Source organism: Candoia aspera, chromosome 1, assembly GCF_035149785.1.
Source record: "Candoia aspera isolate rCanAsp1 chromosome 1, rCanAsp1.hap2, whole genome shotgun sequence".
In the NCBI taxonomy this organism is placed as follows: domain Eukaryota; kingdom Metazoa; phylum Chordata; class Lepidosauria; order Squamata; family Boidae; genus Candoia; species Candoia aspera.
In genome coordinates this window covers 269,857,061-269,873,730 of record NC_086153.1, presented here as the reverse complement: position 1 = coordinate 269,873,730, position 16,670 = coordinate 269,857,061, and the positions used below count along the sequence as shown (strand labels likewise).

Below are 16,670 nucleotides of genomic sequence, written 5' to 3'. Positions count from 1 at the left end.
TTTCTTTACCAACGCAAATAAAAAAACAGAAGGAAATTATATATAGGAAACAGACTCACCTCATCCAGTTTGATGTGGTCTCATCTGTTCCATCTATGGATTTATAGTGGTTGTTCTTATCAACAATCTGAAAAAAAAAAACATAAAATTTACCATAAAGACAGGACCATGCAGAATAAGGAAATGTAAGCATTTAATTTTTCATTCTTAGAGCAATACCTCCTATTTATTTCTTGGAGCTGACCAAAAAATCCATCTGGAAGAAAGCTGGGCAATGGCATGCAGAACTATGTTTTCTTGTGTAAAAACCTCGCTCCTGACTTTCAAGTTTTCCTTTGTTGTTTATACTTTAACCTTTGCCTGAAGATTAGTCATAAGAGGAGCTTCTTAATTACACGTGTTCCTCTAAGCTACAGGCACTCTTTTTTAAGCAAAAATGTTCAGACGTTAATCTCACTCATCACTTAAAGAATTACCCAGCTGAGAATACTCACCAGCCAAGAGAAAAATCCTGCCGACTTGTCTTGACTGGACAGCTTCCCTTCGTATGGTCCAAAGATGCGACCTTTGGGGATAACTTCATTTACACAGCGCACATCCCGCTCCCCATTTGGCTCTTTGACCACTTCCATGCCAGGAGGGATAGTGAGTGCAGCTCGGTCAGGGATGCCAATGGGTACTGGAGCATCAGACACAAACACTGGTGGGCCATGATTTGGACATTCATCTACAAAGTACTCCTGGCACGACTCACAAACTGTAGAAAGAGGAAATAACAAGAAAGAGTCTAGCCCCTGAATCTTGAGATGGATGCCAGTAATTTTTTTAATGCAATTTTAATTTTCAAATCAAAACTTGGTGATGAGTTACAACTTCCATTTGCAAAAATATCTAAGGGACTCTTTTTACTAAAAAGTAATTCCCAGTCACAAAGCTATATCTTTCTGAGTCATAGGTTATGTATTCACCAAGGATTTCAGCTCACTGCTATAGGAAAGCAAAAGTTTGCTTCCAGAATGAAGGTATAATTCACAAAATCTTGCCAAAAAGAATCAAATATCATTTAATCCAACCATTCCCAGAAGTAGGAACAAACAACTTAGTTTACCATACCTACTGAACTATGTTGTGCTCCCCTGCAGACGTCACCTTTAATCCACAGCCAACACTAAGGAACTGCTGAGAAAGTAAGCTGCACCATCTCTACTTCCCATGAGTTAAGGCAGGAAATTGTGAACTGCAGCTGCTGTGGAGGCTGTTTGAACCAAGGATTATTCCAGGCACAAGGAATCTTCTTTAATTTTTTTAAAGATGGAAACACATATGAACTAATCCAACTTCATAACATGTAAATGAATGTTCATGTGTATGAAGTAGCTCTTTCTCATAATTCTCAGGCCAGGGTGTGCAATTAGGGCATTAGTACAGTATTCTTTTCATAATTTGCTGAGTGTTTTCAATAGCTCCAAGGCTACATGGCTTGGTTTTTTAAAATCTCTTTTATGGAGATGCAAAAAGCATTTATGGTGTATCTGTAGAGTACCAGGCTGCAACTGGAGAAATTTACTGGTGGCTCTGAGCCACTCATTATCTCTCATCCTATTGTAACCTTATAAGGTTGTTAATATAAAACTGGAGATAACATAGTAAAGGTAAAGGTTTCCCTTGACGTAAAGTCCAGTCGTGTCCGACTCTAGGGGGCGGTGCTCATCTCCGTTTCTAAGCCTTGGAGCCGGCATTGTCATAGACACTTCCGGGTCATGTGGCCAGCATGATGACACGGAACGCCGTTACCTTCCCACCGAAGCGGTACCAATTAATCTACTCACATTTGCATGTTTTCGAACTGCTTGGTGTGCAGGAGCTGGGACGAGCAACGGGAGCTCACCCCGCCGCGCGGTTTCGAACCGCCGACCTTCCGATCGGCAGCTCAGCGGTTTAACCCGCAGCGCTACCGCGTCCCTGGAGATAACATACATAGATACATAAAGAGGCAGCAATTCTGGCAAGGTCAGCCCTGTGGAAATCATTACCAAGAACAGTGGCAAGAGTTCAAAGCAATACTACAGGAGGAATCAATTTAATTTCCATGGTATATTCTCTTGAGAACAATACGAAGTTTTGTTTAAATGTGAATCTGGACATATACATGAAGAGATACATTTAATGCTTTCTGAACTGGAGCCCCAAGTCTTTCCCAAAGGTGACGTAAAGATTCCCTACTTCCTTCTGCTTTCAGTGGGGGAATCACATAGATATTTGCTTTAAAACCCTTAGTACAGCAATTCTCACTACAAATAGCTCTGAAAGCATTAATATGATCCTATACCTGCTCAGAACTCACAGGTAAGAAAAGAGAGCAAGCTACTGGTTTTCTATACAGTTAGAGCTTCCCATGTGAGAAATTTTATAGATGTTGCCAGAACCAGAAATAAAATCTCAGACAAGCTGGAGATTATATACTAAAAAAAAAAAAAATGCTTTTCTTTCAAAAAAAGTTGTGTACTGTATGCTTTGGGTATACAGTATAACTCTGTGGCACAAAATGGGGAAAACGTTTTGTTTCAAAGCCGGGGCAATACCACTGCATTCTGGAGATTCTGCCAAATCATTCCAGGCCAGGCAGAAGTAAACCTAAAATGTATCGTTTGTTCCAGGTTTTAGATTAAATAAAAACTGGGTGAGCCAGAAGAAAAGTCTGGTGTGTATTATCCTCTCTCATCCCTCCTTCCCTCAGCAGCTCCCAGCACAGAACCTCCCACTAGCCTGCCCGTTCTTCTAGCACCCTCTCTCCCTCCCTCAGCTGCTGCTACTCTCCCAGACAACAGATTGCCTACCTCCAATTTTCCATGTCTTCGGCTTTTTCCCAGTTTCCTCCCCTAAAATCATTTCTTCCCAGGGCAAAACAATGTTTGTTCCACACATGGACCCAAATACCCCAAATGTATATGTTTCATTTTGGGCATGGACAACCCTAAAAGAGCTGTTCCATGCATGAATGTTTTGCACATCTCTGCTGGATCCCACATATAGGGTGAGGCTGACAAGCATCCCTAGGAGGGGTGTGAGTTTTTTTTGGTTGGTTTCTGCTTTCCCTACAGACATTTAGCTTGCCTCCCAAGCTTGAACCTACTCCATGCTAATAACTGCTTGCCCACAAGAGTTTTCTGGTAGATACTATTTAATATTTTGCTGCATCCTTACCCTGGAGCTATTGTGATTTTTTGAGAAAAAACTAATATGAGGGGCTAGGGTAAACATTCTGCAAATGTTAATAAAAACAAGCTACATTACTTGATTATGTCCCTTCTGATAGAAAATAAAATTAGCTCCTTTATGGCAGGTCTCTTCTGTTCTGGCAATGTTAAACTTAAAAAAAAAAAAAATCGTGTCAGCCAGCATTTCATGTAGCAGAAAGTACTTCTCCAGTGGACAATACCAATCTGAGGATTAAAGTACATCTGTCAGAGCAACTAGAATTTAGGGCAGCTGGACTGTTTCCTCTGGTATCTACATTTATGACAGACATAGACTGTTCATAAATAGTCTTGTTGAACCTGCATTCTGAACATTCTGTTCTTTAAATTTTCTTGTCTTAGCTGATGTCATAGATTTAAGGCATGCTGTTGAATATGTCTAAAACTGCCTCTTGGATGCAAACTATATTATTTAAAAGTCAAAAAGATGGAAATTTTTAGCTGTGGGATTGGAAAATTTTCAGATGCTGGTGCCATCATGTAATTTCTCACAATACTGTAGCACCAAATATTTAAAAATTAATTTAAAAATGACCCAAATCTTCCAAGGTTATCAAATATCAGGAGGATTATAAATACTTTATTTTATTTATTTATATTTATATTTATATTTATTTATTTATATTTATTTATATCGGTGGACTCTGGGAGGTTTACAATAATCAATTAAAACAACAACTATGTTTTGTTTGTACTTGCTTGAAATAACGTGAGATTTCAAGTGAGAAGGTCAACATCCTATGAAGTTTGACAATCTTGGGAGATTTTTAGTTTTGTTTTTTTTTAACTTAATTGTGGAGTCCTAAGAGGAGCAATATGAACAAAATCTAGACCCCTTTCAGTCAGGTTTCAGGCCCGGTTATGGGACAGAAACGGCATTGGTTGCACTTATGGATGATCTCTGGCGGGAGCAGGATGGAGGCAGTGCATCCATCCTCGCTCTCCTTGATCTCTCAGTGGCTTTCAATACCATCTACCATAGTATCCTTTTGGGGCATCTCAGGGAGCTTGGGGTGGATGGCGAAGTTTTACGCTGGTTCACCTCCTTCCTCCAGGGCTGGTCCCAATCGGTGTTGATAGGGGAGGAGAGATGGGTCCCACGGCCCCTTCTTTGTGGGGTGCTGCAGGGATCAGTACTCTCCCCTCTCCTTTTTAACATCTACATGAAACCACTGGGCAAGATCATCCGTCACCATGGGATGAGGTATCATCAATACGCTGATGATACTCAATTGTACATCTCCATCCCGGGTGAAGTAAGTGATGCCGTGACTATCCCAGTGTCTGGGGGCTGTGGGAATCTGGATGGGGAACAACAGGCTTCAACTGAACCCTGGTAAGATGGAGTGGCTGTGAGTTAATGGTTCTTCCATATCTGGGACATTAACATCTCTGGTTCTGGATGGGGTTGCACTGCCCCAGACAGACCCGGTGCGTAACTTGGGGGTCCTCCTGGACTCACAGCTCCTGCTCAAAGAGCAGGTGGCAGCCGTGGCCAGGAGAGCCTTTGTGCAGCTACGTGCTGTGCACCAGTTACACCCCTTCCTGGACCAGGAGGCCCTTTGAACAGTCACTCATGCCCTTGTTATCTCTCATGTAGACTATTGCAATGAGCTCTACATGGGGCTACCTTTGAAAACTATCCGGAAGCTTCAGCTGATCCAGAATGCAGCCGCGCGAGCTGTTTTCGGTGCCCCCAGAAGGGTACATGTAACACCGCTGCTGAGCGAGCTGCATTGGGTACCAGTATGCTTCCGGGTCCAATTCAAGGTGTTGGTTATTACCTTTAAAGCCCTACATGGCATGGGGCCAGGTTACCTGAGGGACCGCCTCTTCCCCATTACATCAACCCATCCCACCCAATCGTGCAGAGAGGGCATGCTGCGGACCCCGTCTTTAAGAGAATTTCATTTGGCGGGGTCCAGGAAGCGGGCCTTCTCTGCAGTAGCTCCCACCCTGTGGAACATGCTGCCCCCAGAGGTGAGATTGGCCCCATCACTCCTGGCCTTTCAGAGGAGTCTGAAGACCTGGTTCAGCCACCTCGCTTGGGGTGGAGCGGGGAATAGATCCACATGGGGATGGCTGCTATAGACCACTCCTCCCACACTTGGACTGTTTTAGATTCTTTCGCCACTTGGACTTTTTATCTTTACTTTTATTTATATTATTTATTATTGTATTTTTATATTGTATATTTGTGATTGTTGTTTTAATTGATTGTTGTAAACTGCCCAGAGTCCACCAATGGGAGGAGATGGGCGGGGACAAACTGGATAAATAAATAAATAAATAAATAAATAAATAACATGGTGCGCGATCTTACCTTAGCTTTACAATTACTATGCAGATAGCAACTGTGACCTTCCTACTGGCTACATTTTCCATTCTAAAGGTTTAATACTAGAATGATTAGAGCACCAATAAGATACTTACACCAGAAATCCACCTGCTGAAAACTTTTGGACATGATCAAATCCTGCTTTCCTTTTAGCTTTTTAGGCTCCACGTCCACAGACTGCGAGTCAACCTTCTGAGAGCTGACAAAACAAGAGAACATACACTTAATCAATGGTAAGAGGTTATATTTGTAAATTCATTCATATCCATAATGGAGAAAGTCGGAAGTCACCTTCTGTTTCTTTTTTCTATCCTCTTGCACTTTTATAGTTTTTTTTCTTTAGTTCTATGCTCTAGCTTTCCTATATTCTATATTTTGTATTTTAATTGTATTCTAAAACTAATAAAGTTCTTTATAAATAAAACAAGACAACATACACATGTGATATTCTGCTATGGAAATTGAAGAAAGAAAAATTAGAGGAAGTTGTTGTTGTTTCAACTCTGAGACTAAAATTAAGTTCCTGCTTTTTGGCTTGTAATTCTTGTGTCAATTTAGTCAGTAACTATTTCAAAATATTTTTGAATTCTCACTTCCTGGAACTTCTCTTGAGCAGGCTGTCAAATCAATTAATGGTGTGTACCTTTTGAAGCTAGAATGAATGAATGACCTCAGGGAAATCTGTAGACCTGGTGCCAGAACTTTAGTATATTCAACTATTTACAGCTGCTTGTGCCCGCTGCTTCCCTTCTGCTACTTAACCAACAAACATACTGTACCTCAACACCAGCAAACATATTTGACAATTGCCCTACAATTATTATTCTGTCCTATTTTAATTCCCTATAGCATGGGTGGGCAACTTCTGATAGTGTGGGATACACATCTATTTCACAATAAGGGAAAAGAAAGAAGGCTATCTAGGAAAGAGGCTTTACTGCCCTATTCAGTTATAGTCATGTACCAATAGATACTTCAGCAAAGGATCGTTACCTTGTCGTGGTGCTGGAGCTTGAGCACCTCAATGATGCCATGAGCTAAATCGTGAAGGGCCACCCAAGATGAGAAGGTCATGACAGAGAGGTCAGACTAAATGCGATCCCTGGGGAAGGTAATGGCAACCCACCCCAGTATTCTTGCCGTGAAAACTAAATGGATCAGTACAACCAGAGATATGTCAGTATACCATCGGAAGATGAGACCCCCAGGTCGGAAGATGGTCAAAATGCTACCGGGGAGGAACAGAGGATGAGTTCAACTAGCCCCAGACGTGATGACGCAGCTAGCTCAAAGCCGAAAGGACGGCTAGCGGCTGAGGGTGCTGGTGGTGAACGGCGAATCCGATGTTCTAAGGATCAACACACCATTGGAACCTGGAATGTAAGATCTATGAGCCAGGGCAGATTGGATGTGGTTATTGGTGAGATGTCAAGATTAAAGATAGACATTCTGGGTGTCAGTGAACTGAAATGGACTGGAATGGGCCACTTCACATCAAATGGCCACCAAATCTACTACTGTGGACAAGAAGACCACAGAAGAAATGGAGTAGCCTTCATAAGTAATAGTAAAATGGCTAAAGCAGTGCTCGGATACAATCCAAAAAACGATAGAATGATCTCAATTCGAATTCAGGGCAAGCCATCTAACATCACAGTGATCCAAATATACGCCCTAACCACAGATGCTGAAGAAGCTGAAGTAGAGCAGTTCTATGAGGATCTGCAGCACCTACTGGACAACACGCCTAAAAGAAATGTTATTTTCATCACAGGAGACTGGAATGCTAAGGTGGGCAGTCAAATGACTCCTGGAATTACAGGTAAGCATGCCCTGGGAGAACAAAACGAAGCAGGACATAGGCTGATAGAATTTTGCCAAGACAACTCAATGTGCATAACAAACACTCTCTTCCAGCAACCTAAGAGACGGCTTTATACATGGACTTCCCCAGATGGACAACACCGAAACCAGATTGACTACATCCTTTGCAGCCAAAGGTGGCGGACATCTATAGAGTCGGTAAAAGCAAGACCTGGAGCTGACTGTAGTTCCGATCACGAACTTCTTCTTGCACAATTTAGGATCAGACTAAAGAGATTAGGGAAGACCCACAGATCAGCTAGATATGAGCTCACTAATATTCCTACGGAATATGCAGTGGAGGTGAAGAATAGATTTAAGGGACTGGACTTAGTAGATAGGGTCCCGGAAGAACTATGGACAGAAGTCCGCAACATTGTTCAAGAGGCGGCAACAAAATACATCCCAAAGAAAGAGAAAACCAAGAAGGCAAAATGGCTGTCTGCTGAGACACTAGAAGTAGCCCAAGAAAGAAGGAAAGCAAAAGGCAACAGTGATAGGGGGAGATATGCCCAATTAAATGCAAAATTCCAGAGCTTAGCCAGAAGAGATAAGGAATTATTTTTAAACAAGCAATGCGCGGAAGTGGAAGAAGACAATAGAATAGGAAGGACAAGAGACCTCTTCCAGAAAATTAGAAACATCGGAGGAAAATTCCAGGCCAAAATGGGTATGATCAAAAACAAAGATGGCAAGGACCTAACAGAAGAAGAAGAGATCAAGAAAAGGTGGCAAGAATATACGGAAGACCTGTATAGGAAGGATAACAATATTGGGGATAGCTGTGACGGTGTGGTCAGTGAGCTAGAGCCAAACATCCTGAAGAGTGAGGTTGAATGGGTCTTAAGAAGCATTGCTAATAACAAGGCAGTAGGAGACGACGGCATCCCAGCTGAACTGTTCAAAATCTTGCAAGATGATGCTGTCAAGGTAATGCATGCTATATGCCAGCAAATTTGGAAAACACAAGAATGGCCATCAGATTGGAAAAAATCAACTTATATCCCCATACCAAAAAAAGGGAAACACTGTTTTATCGACTATTCTAAAGCCTTTGACTGTGTGGACCATAACAAATTGTGGCAAGTTCTTAGCGGTATGGGGATACCAAGTCATCTTGTCTGCCTCCTGAGGAATCTGTATAACGACCAAGTAGCAACAGTAAGAACAGACCACGGAACAACGGACTGGTTTAAGATTGGGAAAGGAGTACGGCAGGGTTGTATATAGAGGGAGAAAATGTAGAAGCAGTGAAAGACTTTGTATTTCTAGGTGCGAAGATTACTGCAGATGCTGACTGCAGTCAGGAAATCAGAAGAGGCTTAATCCTTGGGAGAAGAGCAATGACAAATCTCGATAAAATAGTGAAGAGCAGAGACATCACACTGACAACAAAGGTCCGCATAGTTAAAGCAATGGTGTTCCCCGTAGTAACATATGGCTGCGAGAGCTGGAACATAAGGAAGGCTGAGAGAAGGAAGATCGATGCTTTGGAACTGTGGTGTTGGAGGAAAATTCTGAGAGTGGCTTGGACTGCAAGAAGATCCAACCAGTCCATACTCCAGGAAATAAAGCCAGACTGCTCACTTGAGGGAATGGTATTAAAGGCAAAAGTGAAATATTTTGGCCACATAATGAGAAGACAGGACACCCTGGAGAAGATGCTGATGCTAGGGAGAGTGGAAGGCAAAAGGAAGAGGGGCTGACCAAGAGTAAGGTGGATGGATGATATTCTAGAGGTGACAGACTCATCCCTGGGGGAGCTGGGGGTGTTGACGACCGACAGGAAGCTCTGGCGTGGGCTGGTCCATGAAGTCACGAAGAGTCGGAAGCGACTAAATGAATAAACAACAACAAAACAATAGACAGCCTCACCAAACACCATGATTTAGTATTGAACTATGAACCAAGCCATCAGCCATTCAGTCATCAGGCCTTCTTCCCAACTCTGCCCCATACTGAATCCCTCTCTTTCAGAAATACAAAGAAGTATTTGTCCTGTTCACATCTTCCACTCAATTGCTATGAACAGGTGTTCTATTCTTTCTCTGTACACGAAGATATATTATTCCTCTTAACCCAAGTTGCCATACCAGGATGGGGAAAAGTAAATAGCTTTTGTACAAGATGCTGACCAAGCCACAGGGGGAAAAAAAACAGGTAAGGTAGGTTTACAAATCACTCACAACCTCATAAAAAGTTTTAAGATCTTAAGCAGCTTGAACATACTTCCCAAAATTCCTTCAGATATGGAAAACTACAATAACATTCAATGCTGTTGTAGTTTTGAAAAGAACTAATTAGACAAAAGACAGGATGCAGTGATTGCTTATGTTCACAGTCTTAAATCTGTCTGTCTACTGGTTCTATCAGTTTATCCCTAAGTTTTTCACCTATAGATGGGACAGCAGGCACTTATTTTGCAATCTTATATCCATTTGGGTGTACAGAAATTACTTACGAATTAGCACATGTAATTGGAATGCAGTGTTTTTTTAACAGTGCCCTGGGGAAACCCCAGAAAGCTAAAAAAAGTTCTCAAGAAAAAAACTAGCAATAATTCCTCCCTCAGCATGAGCTTTATTCTGAGAGTTGAACTCCACAATCTAGAAATCTATCTGCAGCCCAAAAGTTATTGGAGAGCCTCGTAAGTGAAAAGTATAGCCAGAAATATGTCTCAGAATTTTCTACAGCATGAAGAAAATCCATGGATGATGAACAGGTAGTGGAAAACATTTGGTGAGAGTCATAGGTATTCAGGGGTGGAAGTGGGAGGTATACTTCACAGGATTGCTATTGTGGGGAAAATAGAAGGCAGAAGCATTATGTGTATGTTGCCTTGAGTGGACCAAAAAAAAAAAAAAGTGAATAAAAATCCAACAAATAAATAACTGTTGTGATGCAAGCTAGCTAGCTACCTAGCTAGCTAGCTAGCTAGCTAGCTACCTATCTATCTATTAAATTTATCACCGTCCATCTCCCTGGAAAGGGACACTGGGTGGTTTACAATAAAACATAAATTAAAAACCCCATAAAACTACAGAATAAATATAATGCCTAATAAATATAAATATGATAAAAACCCGATGGCTAAAGTTCTCTATGACCCGCAAGCAGAACAGGGCCACTCTAAGGAACTAACCATCACCAGAGGTAACTATTCTCCCTCCCGCCCCAGGCATGATAACAGAACCAGGTCTTTAACTGTTTTCTAAAGCCCAGGAGAGAGGGGGCCAGCCTCACTTCCAGGGGAAGAATATTCCAAGCTATGTGATTTACATATTAGTGTCCAATATTGGGAACTACTTGTGTCTGATACTGGGACACAAATATGAAAGGCCAAGGTTTGACTGTGACATCATGATGCACATTTCACTCTTCTTTTTTTCTTTGCAATTTGCACTGGATTCCTATGTTGATGGTGCAAATTAGAAACCGAAAGGCTCTTACCCAAGTTGTCCATACTCTTCTTCCTGGCATGGAGAACAGGGTTCCGTCTTGATAGTTACCATTTCTCCCAAGCAATCCTTCAGTCTTTCAGTCATGTTCTATAAAAATTAAAGGTAAAAATGTAAATTTTCACTTTGAAACAATGTTTTTCCCAAACAGATTTTGAAAGAAATTGATTCTCCAGCTGATATGACATTAGATATCAGCGTTTGCGAAAGCTGCTATGTAGTAAACTTTTTAATGCCAAAATACAGTACTGTTATTTCATCCACAAATCAAATTTAAGTATCAAGCCACCACACCAGGTTTTCTTGCTGCCCCCTTTTTTCATAACAAATGCTTCTAGCTGCAAGTAATCTTAAAAAGGCCAGGTAAATTACCCCTACTTTTTTGTGGGGTGATCCCTCTTATACTTTTAGATCAGCTACAAGCCAGTTTAATATTATGCTAAACCACTTTCTCCCCAAATCTGGTGTTTCAGAGGTTTGGGACTACAACTTCTATTTCCTCAAAGAGGATGCATCCAATGTATCTGGCGAATTAGGAACTGAGCCAAGATATGCTAAATCAGGCTAAGATTCCTCACATATAACTTTAGACAGGTTTGTCAGAAAAGCATCCAGAAAATCATGCAGAAAATCATGCAGATTCACTTCTGTTCTTACCATACTTGAAATCTGCTGCAATATAAATAATGGTTATTTTGTTCCTCATACTGATCGGGTTGCTAATAATGAAAACATTTATCGATTCTAGGAAATGGAGCACTGCTAGTCGAAAAAATTTAAATTGAAACGCATGGTAGGGAGCAGGATCAGTATTTTCCATATTTCAAGTTCCCTTTATCCATAGTATTCTATCAGAATACAGACTTTAGAGCCATTTTGCTACTTGAATGCTACCTAGATAGTAAAGTAGGGTAAAATTGAATATGTATGTATTTAAGTTTACAAGAAAAATAGTAAATCAGATACTCTATGACATAGGACATAAGACAGAGCTGCGGGTTAAACCGCTGAGCTGCTGAGCTTGTCGATTGGAAGGTCGGCGGTTCGAATCCGCATGACGGGGTGAGCTCCCGTTGCTAGTCCCAGCTCCTGCCAACCTAGCAGTTTGAAAACATGCCAATGTGAGTAGATTAATAGGTACCACTTCGGCGGGCAGGTAACGGCGTTCCGTGTAGTCATGCTGGCCACATGACCACGGAAGTGTCTACAGACAAACGCCGGCTCTTCGGCTTTGAAACGGAGATGAGCACTGCCCCCTAGAGTCGGACACGACTGGACTTAACGTCAAGGGAAACCTTTACCTTTACCTAGGGTTCTATTATGCAAAAAGTATCTTGAATAGACTTTAGATTAGGATTATATTTATCAGGAGTAATAAATACTACCTATCTGTCTTATGATTTGGGACTAGTGTTTCTGAATGATAGCTTCCCCTGCTGCAAACATATTTGCCTTTAACAGCATCCTCAAAAGCCCTATTCCATTTTTTCACCACTTTAAGTTAAAATCATATTATCTTACGTGTATAATTGGTGATATATTTTAACTTAGCTTTTGCTTTTAATGGATGGTATTTACTTTACTTTTCCTTTCCTAATAAACCTTGCTGTTGCCTGTCTAGAAAGCTTCATGGTGAAACATAGGCTAAATATGCATATTAATTCTTGAAGTCATCTTAAGGCAGCTTCTTAAGACCTATACAAACACTTCTCAAAAGTTTTACAGGTGTTTTTGTCTTACTGCTGAATGGATTTACCACATTCATATTGAAAAACTGATATTGAAAGCAGCCCTAAATTTGCCTTTTTAAATGAAGTTCATTCCCTCAAGTGAGCAGTCTGGCTTTATTTCCTGCAGTATGGACTGGTTTGATCTTCTTGCAGTCCAAGGCACTCTCAGAATTTTCCTCCAACACCACAGTCCCAAAGCATCTATCTTCCTTCTCTCAGCCTTTCTTATGGTCCGACTCTCGCAGCCATATGTTACTACTGGGAATACCATTGCTTTGACTATGCAGACCTTTGTTGTCAGTGTGATGTCTCTGCTCTTAACTATTTTATCGAGATTTGTCATTGCTCTTCTCCCAAGGATTAAGCCTCTTCTGATTTCCTGACTGCAGTCAGCATCTGCAGAAATCTTTGCTCCTAGAAATACAAAGTCTTTCACTGCCTCTACGTTTTCTCCCTCTATTTGCCAGTTATCAATCAAGCTGGTTGTGATAATCTTGGTTTTTTTCAGGTTTAGCTGCAAGCCAGCTTTTGCACTTTCTTCTTTCACCTTCATCATAAGGCTCCTCAGTTCCTCTTCACTTTCAGCCGTCAAAGTGGTATCATCTGCATATCTGAGATTGTTAATGTTTCTTCCAGCGATTTTAACTCCAGCCTTGGATTCCTCAAGCCCAGCACGTTGCATGATGTGTTCTGCGTACAAGTTGAATAGGTAGGGTGAGAGTATACAACCCTGCCGTACTCCTTTCCCAAACTTAAACCAGTCCATCGTTCCGTGGTCTGTTCTTACTGTTGCTACTTGGTCGTTATACAGATTCCTCAGGAGGCAGACGAGATGACTTGGTATCCCCATACCACTAAGAACTTGCCACAATTTGTTATGGTCCACACAGTCAAAGGCTTTAGAATAGTCAATAAAACAGAAATAGATGTTCTTCTGAAACTCCCTGGCTTTTTCGATTATCCAGCGGATATTGGCAATTTGATCCCTAGTTCCTCCGCCTTTTCTAAACCCAGCTTGTACATCTGGCAATTCTCGCTCCATGAATTGCTGAAGTCTACCTTGCAGGATCTTGAGCATTACCTTACTGGCATGTAAAATGAGTGCCACTGTTCGATAGTTTGAACATTCTTTAGTGTTTCCCTTTTTTCGTATGGGGATATAAGTTGATTTTTTCCAATCTGATGGCCATTCTTGTGTTTTCCAAATGTTCCAATGTTTCTAATTTTCTGGAAGAGATCTCTTGTCCTTCCTATTCTATTCTCTTCTTCCACTTCCGCACATTGCTTGTTTAAAAATAATTCCTTATCTCTTCTTTCTGACCTCTGGAATTTTGCATTTAATTGGGCATATCTCTCACTATCACTGTTGCCTTTTGCTTTCCTTCTTTCTTGGGCTACTTCTAGTGTCTCAGCAGAAAGCCATTTTGCCTTCTTGGTTTTCTCTTTCTTTGGGATGTATTTTGTTGCTCCCTCCTGAACAATGTTGCGAACTGCTGTCCATAGTTCTTCCGGGACCCTATCCACTAAGTCCAGTCCCTTAAATCTATTCTTCACCTCCACTGCATATTCCCTAGGAATATTAGTGAGCTCATATATAGCTGATCTGTGGGTCTTCCCTAATCTCTTTAGTCTGATCCTAAATTGTGCAATAAGAAGTTTGTGATCGGAACTACAGTCAGCTCCAGGTCTTGTTTTTACCGACTGCATAGATGTCCGCCACCTTTGGCTGCAAAGGATGTAGTCAATCTGATTTCGGTGTTGTTCATCTGGTGAGGTCCATGTAGAAAGCCATCTCTTAGGTTGTTGGAAGAGAGTGTTTGTTATGCAGAGTGAGTTGTCTTGGCAAAATTCTATCAGCTTATGTTCTGCTTCGTTTTGTTCTCCCAGGCCATGCTTACCTGTAATTCCAGGTGTCATTTGACTGCCCACCTTAGCATTCCAGTTTCCTGTGATGAAAATAACGTCTCTTTTATGCGTGTTGTCCGGTAGGTGCTGCAGATCCTCATAGAACTGCTCTACTTCAGCTTCTTCAGCATCTGTGGTTGGGGCGTATATTTGGATCACTGTGATGTTAGATGGCTTGCCCTAAATTCGAATTGAGATCATTCTATCGTTTTTTGGATTGTATCCAAGCACTGCTTTAGCCACTTTACTATTAATTATGAAGGCTACTCCATTTCTTCTGTGGTCCTCTTGTCCACAGTAGTAGATCTGGTGGTCATTTGATGTGAAGTGGCCCATTCCAGTCCATTTCAGTTCACTGACACCCAGAATGTCTATCTTTAATCTTGACATCTCACCAATAACCACATCCAGTTTGCCCCGGCTCATAGATCTTACATTCCAGGTTCCAATGGTGTGTTGATCCTTAGAACATCGGATTCGCTGTTCACCACCAGCACTGTCAGCCGCTAGCCATTCTTTCAGTTTTGAGCTAGCTGCGTCATCACGTCTGGGGCTAGTTGAACTCATCCTCTGTTCCTCTCCAGTAGCATTTTGACCATCTTCTGACCTGGGAGTCTCATCTTCCGATGGTATACCAACATTATCTCTGGTTGTACTGATCCATTTAGTTTTCACAGCAAGAATACTGGGTTGCCATTACCTTCCCCAGGGAACGCATTTAGTCTGACCTCTCTCATGACCTTCCGATCTTGGGTGGCCCTTCATGGTTTAGCTAATGGCATCATTGAGGTGCTCAACCTCCAGCACCATGAGAAGGTAACGATCCTTTGCTGAAGATTGTAAGGTTACTGTCCTAACAGTGAGACACACGCTGAGACGATTAGTAGTACTCTGTTTATTACTGCTACATAAACAGAATCCTAACAAACTGAATAAGCGTGGGAAAAACCCAGACATATAAACCCCAAAGGCTAAGGCGGGCCTGATCTGTGTCTCTTTGAATGGTTGCTTAATTCCTCAGTACTACGCATGCGCTTTACAGCCTGGATGGGAGCCCCCTGCTCGCCATCCTTACTCATGACAGTTACAATAACAGAATCTTGCAAGTCTGAAAGCACTTTCCTCTCCGCTGCCTTTACGTTAGAGAGAACTAGGGAGGGTGAATTCTGAGATGCCATCTCCTCCATTCCTGCTCTGGACTAAGATTTCGTTTATCAGACCATTGTCTAGACCTCCTCTCTCTCAGGGTTATTCTCACAGCCCATTACACCTATGTTGTTTTAACTCCTGTAACTTTACCACTGTAATGCATTCTATTGTTGTTAGTAATAGCCATTAAAGATTAGGAGATCAATTTTATTTATTTATTTATTGGAACTTATATGTCATTCCAATCCAAACAGAACTCTGAGCAGCTTGCACTCATTAAAAAATTATGTGGCACTGTAATCAATACAACAAGAAAGCAATCAGGAACACCGAGAGAACATACAAAAATCCACAACAGGACATTCCTGTCAGAAGAAATCTGTTCACAAGGCTGTCTGGAATAACCAGTTTTTTTTTCTGGAAAAACCAATAGGGTGAGGGGTAGTTTAATCTCAGAAGAAATACTGGTCCAGAGGAGGGGGCAATGACTGAGAAAGCTTGTCCCCATAGTCTTTGAACACAACATTCCTTAAGAGAAGGGACATAGAAAGAGACCATTCTTCCTGATTTATTGGGCAGAAGAAAATCCCATAGATACCCAGGTCCTAATCATGGAGGCCTTTAAGTGTGACAACCAGAAGTGTGAACTGCATTTGGAAGTCAACTGGTAAACAGTGGAGTTCTCAAAACAGAGGTTTTACATGGGCAAACCTAGACCCTCCTATTCCTACTTCAACTATTATATTCTATACTCGCTAACGCTTCTGGATGTCCTTTAAGGGTAGTCCCTTTTAGACTGCATTGTAGTAATTCAGAGGAGGGGTGGCTAAAGCATGAGTAACTATGAGTGGAGCCTCCCAATCCATTAAACATCATACCAGACACACTAGATGTAGTTGTACAAAGGCCCTTGTAGCCAGAGTTCCCTTCTGCTCTTCAAGCAAAAACTGAATCCAAGAGGACATCCGAA

General features: G+C 41.5%; 1 protein-coding gene across 2 annotated transcripts in view; it reads right to left on the bottom strand.

Moving 5' to 3' along the window:
- LOC134487701 (zinc finger protein 862-like) overlaps positions 1–16,670 on the bottom strand; it is a 65,187-nt gene that overhangs the window by 39,713 nt on the left and 8,804 nt on the right. For both annotated transcript variants that reach the window (XM_063289652.1, XM_063289651.1), the window contains exons 2-5: positions 10,909–11,006; positions 5,691–5,794; positions 495–757; positions 60–127 (exon numbers count right to left, since the gene is read on the bottom strand). In XM_063289652.1, coding sequence (XP_063145722.1) covers positions 60–127; positions 495–757; positions 5,691–5,794; positions 10,909–11,003 — 530 coding nt within the window. In that variant the 5' untranslated portion in view covers positions 11,004–11,006. The remainder of the gene's footprint in view (positions 1–59; positions 128–494; positions 758–5,690; positions 5,795–10,908; positions 11,007–16,670) is intronic.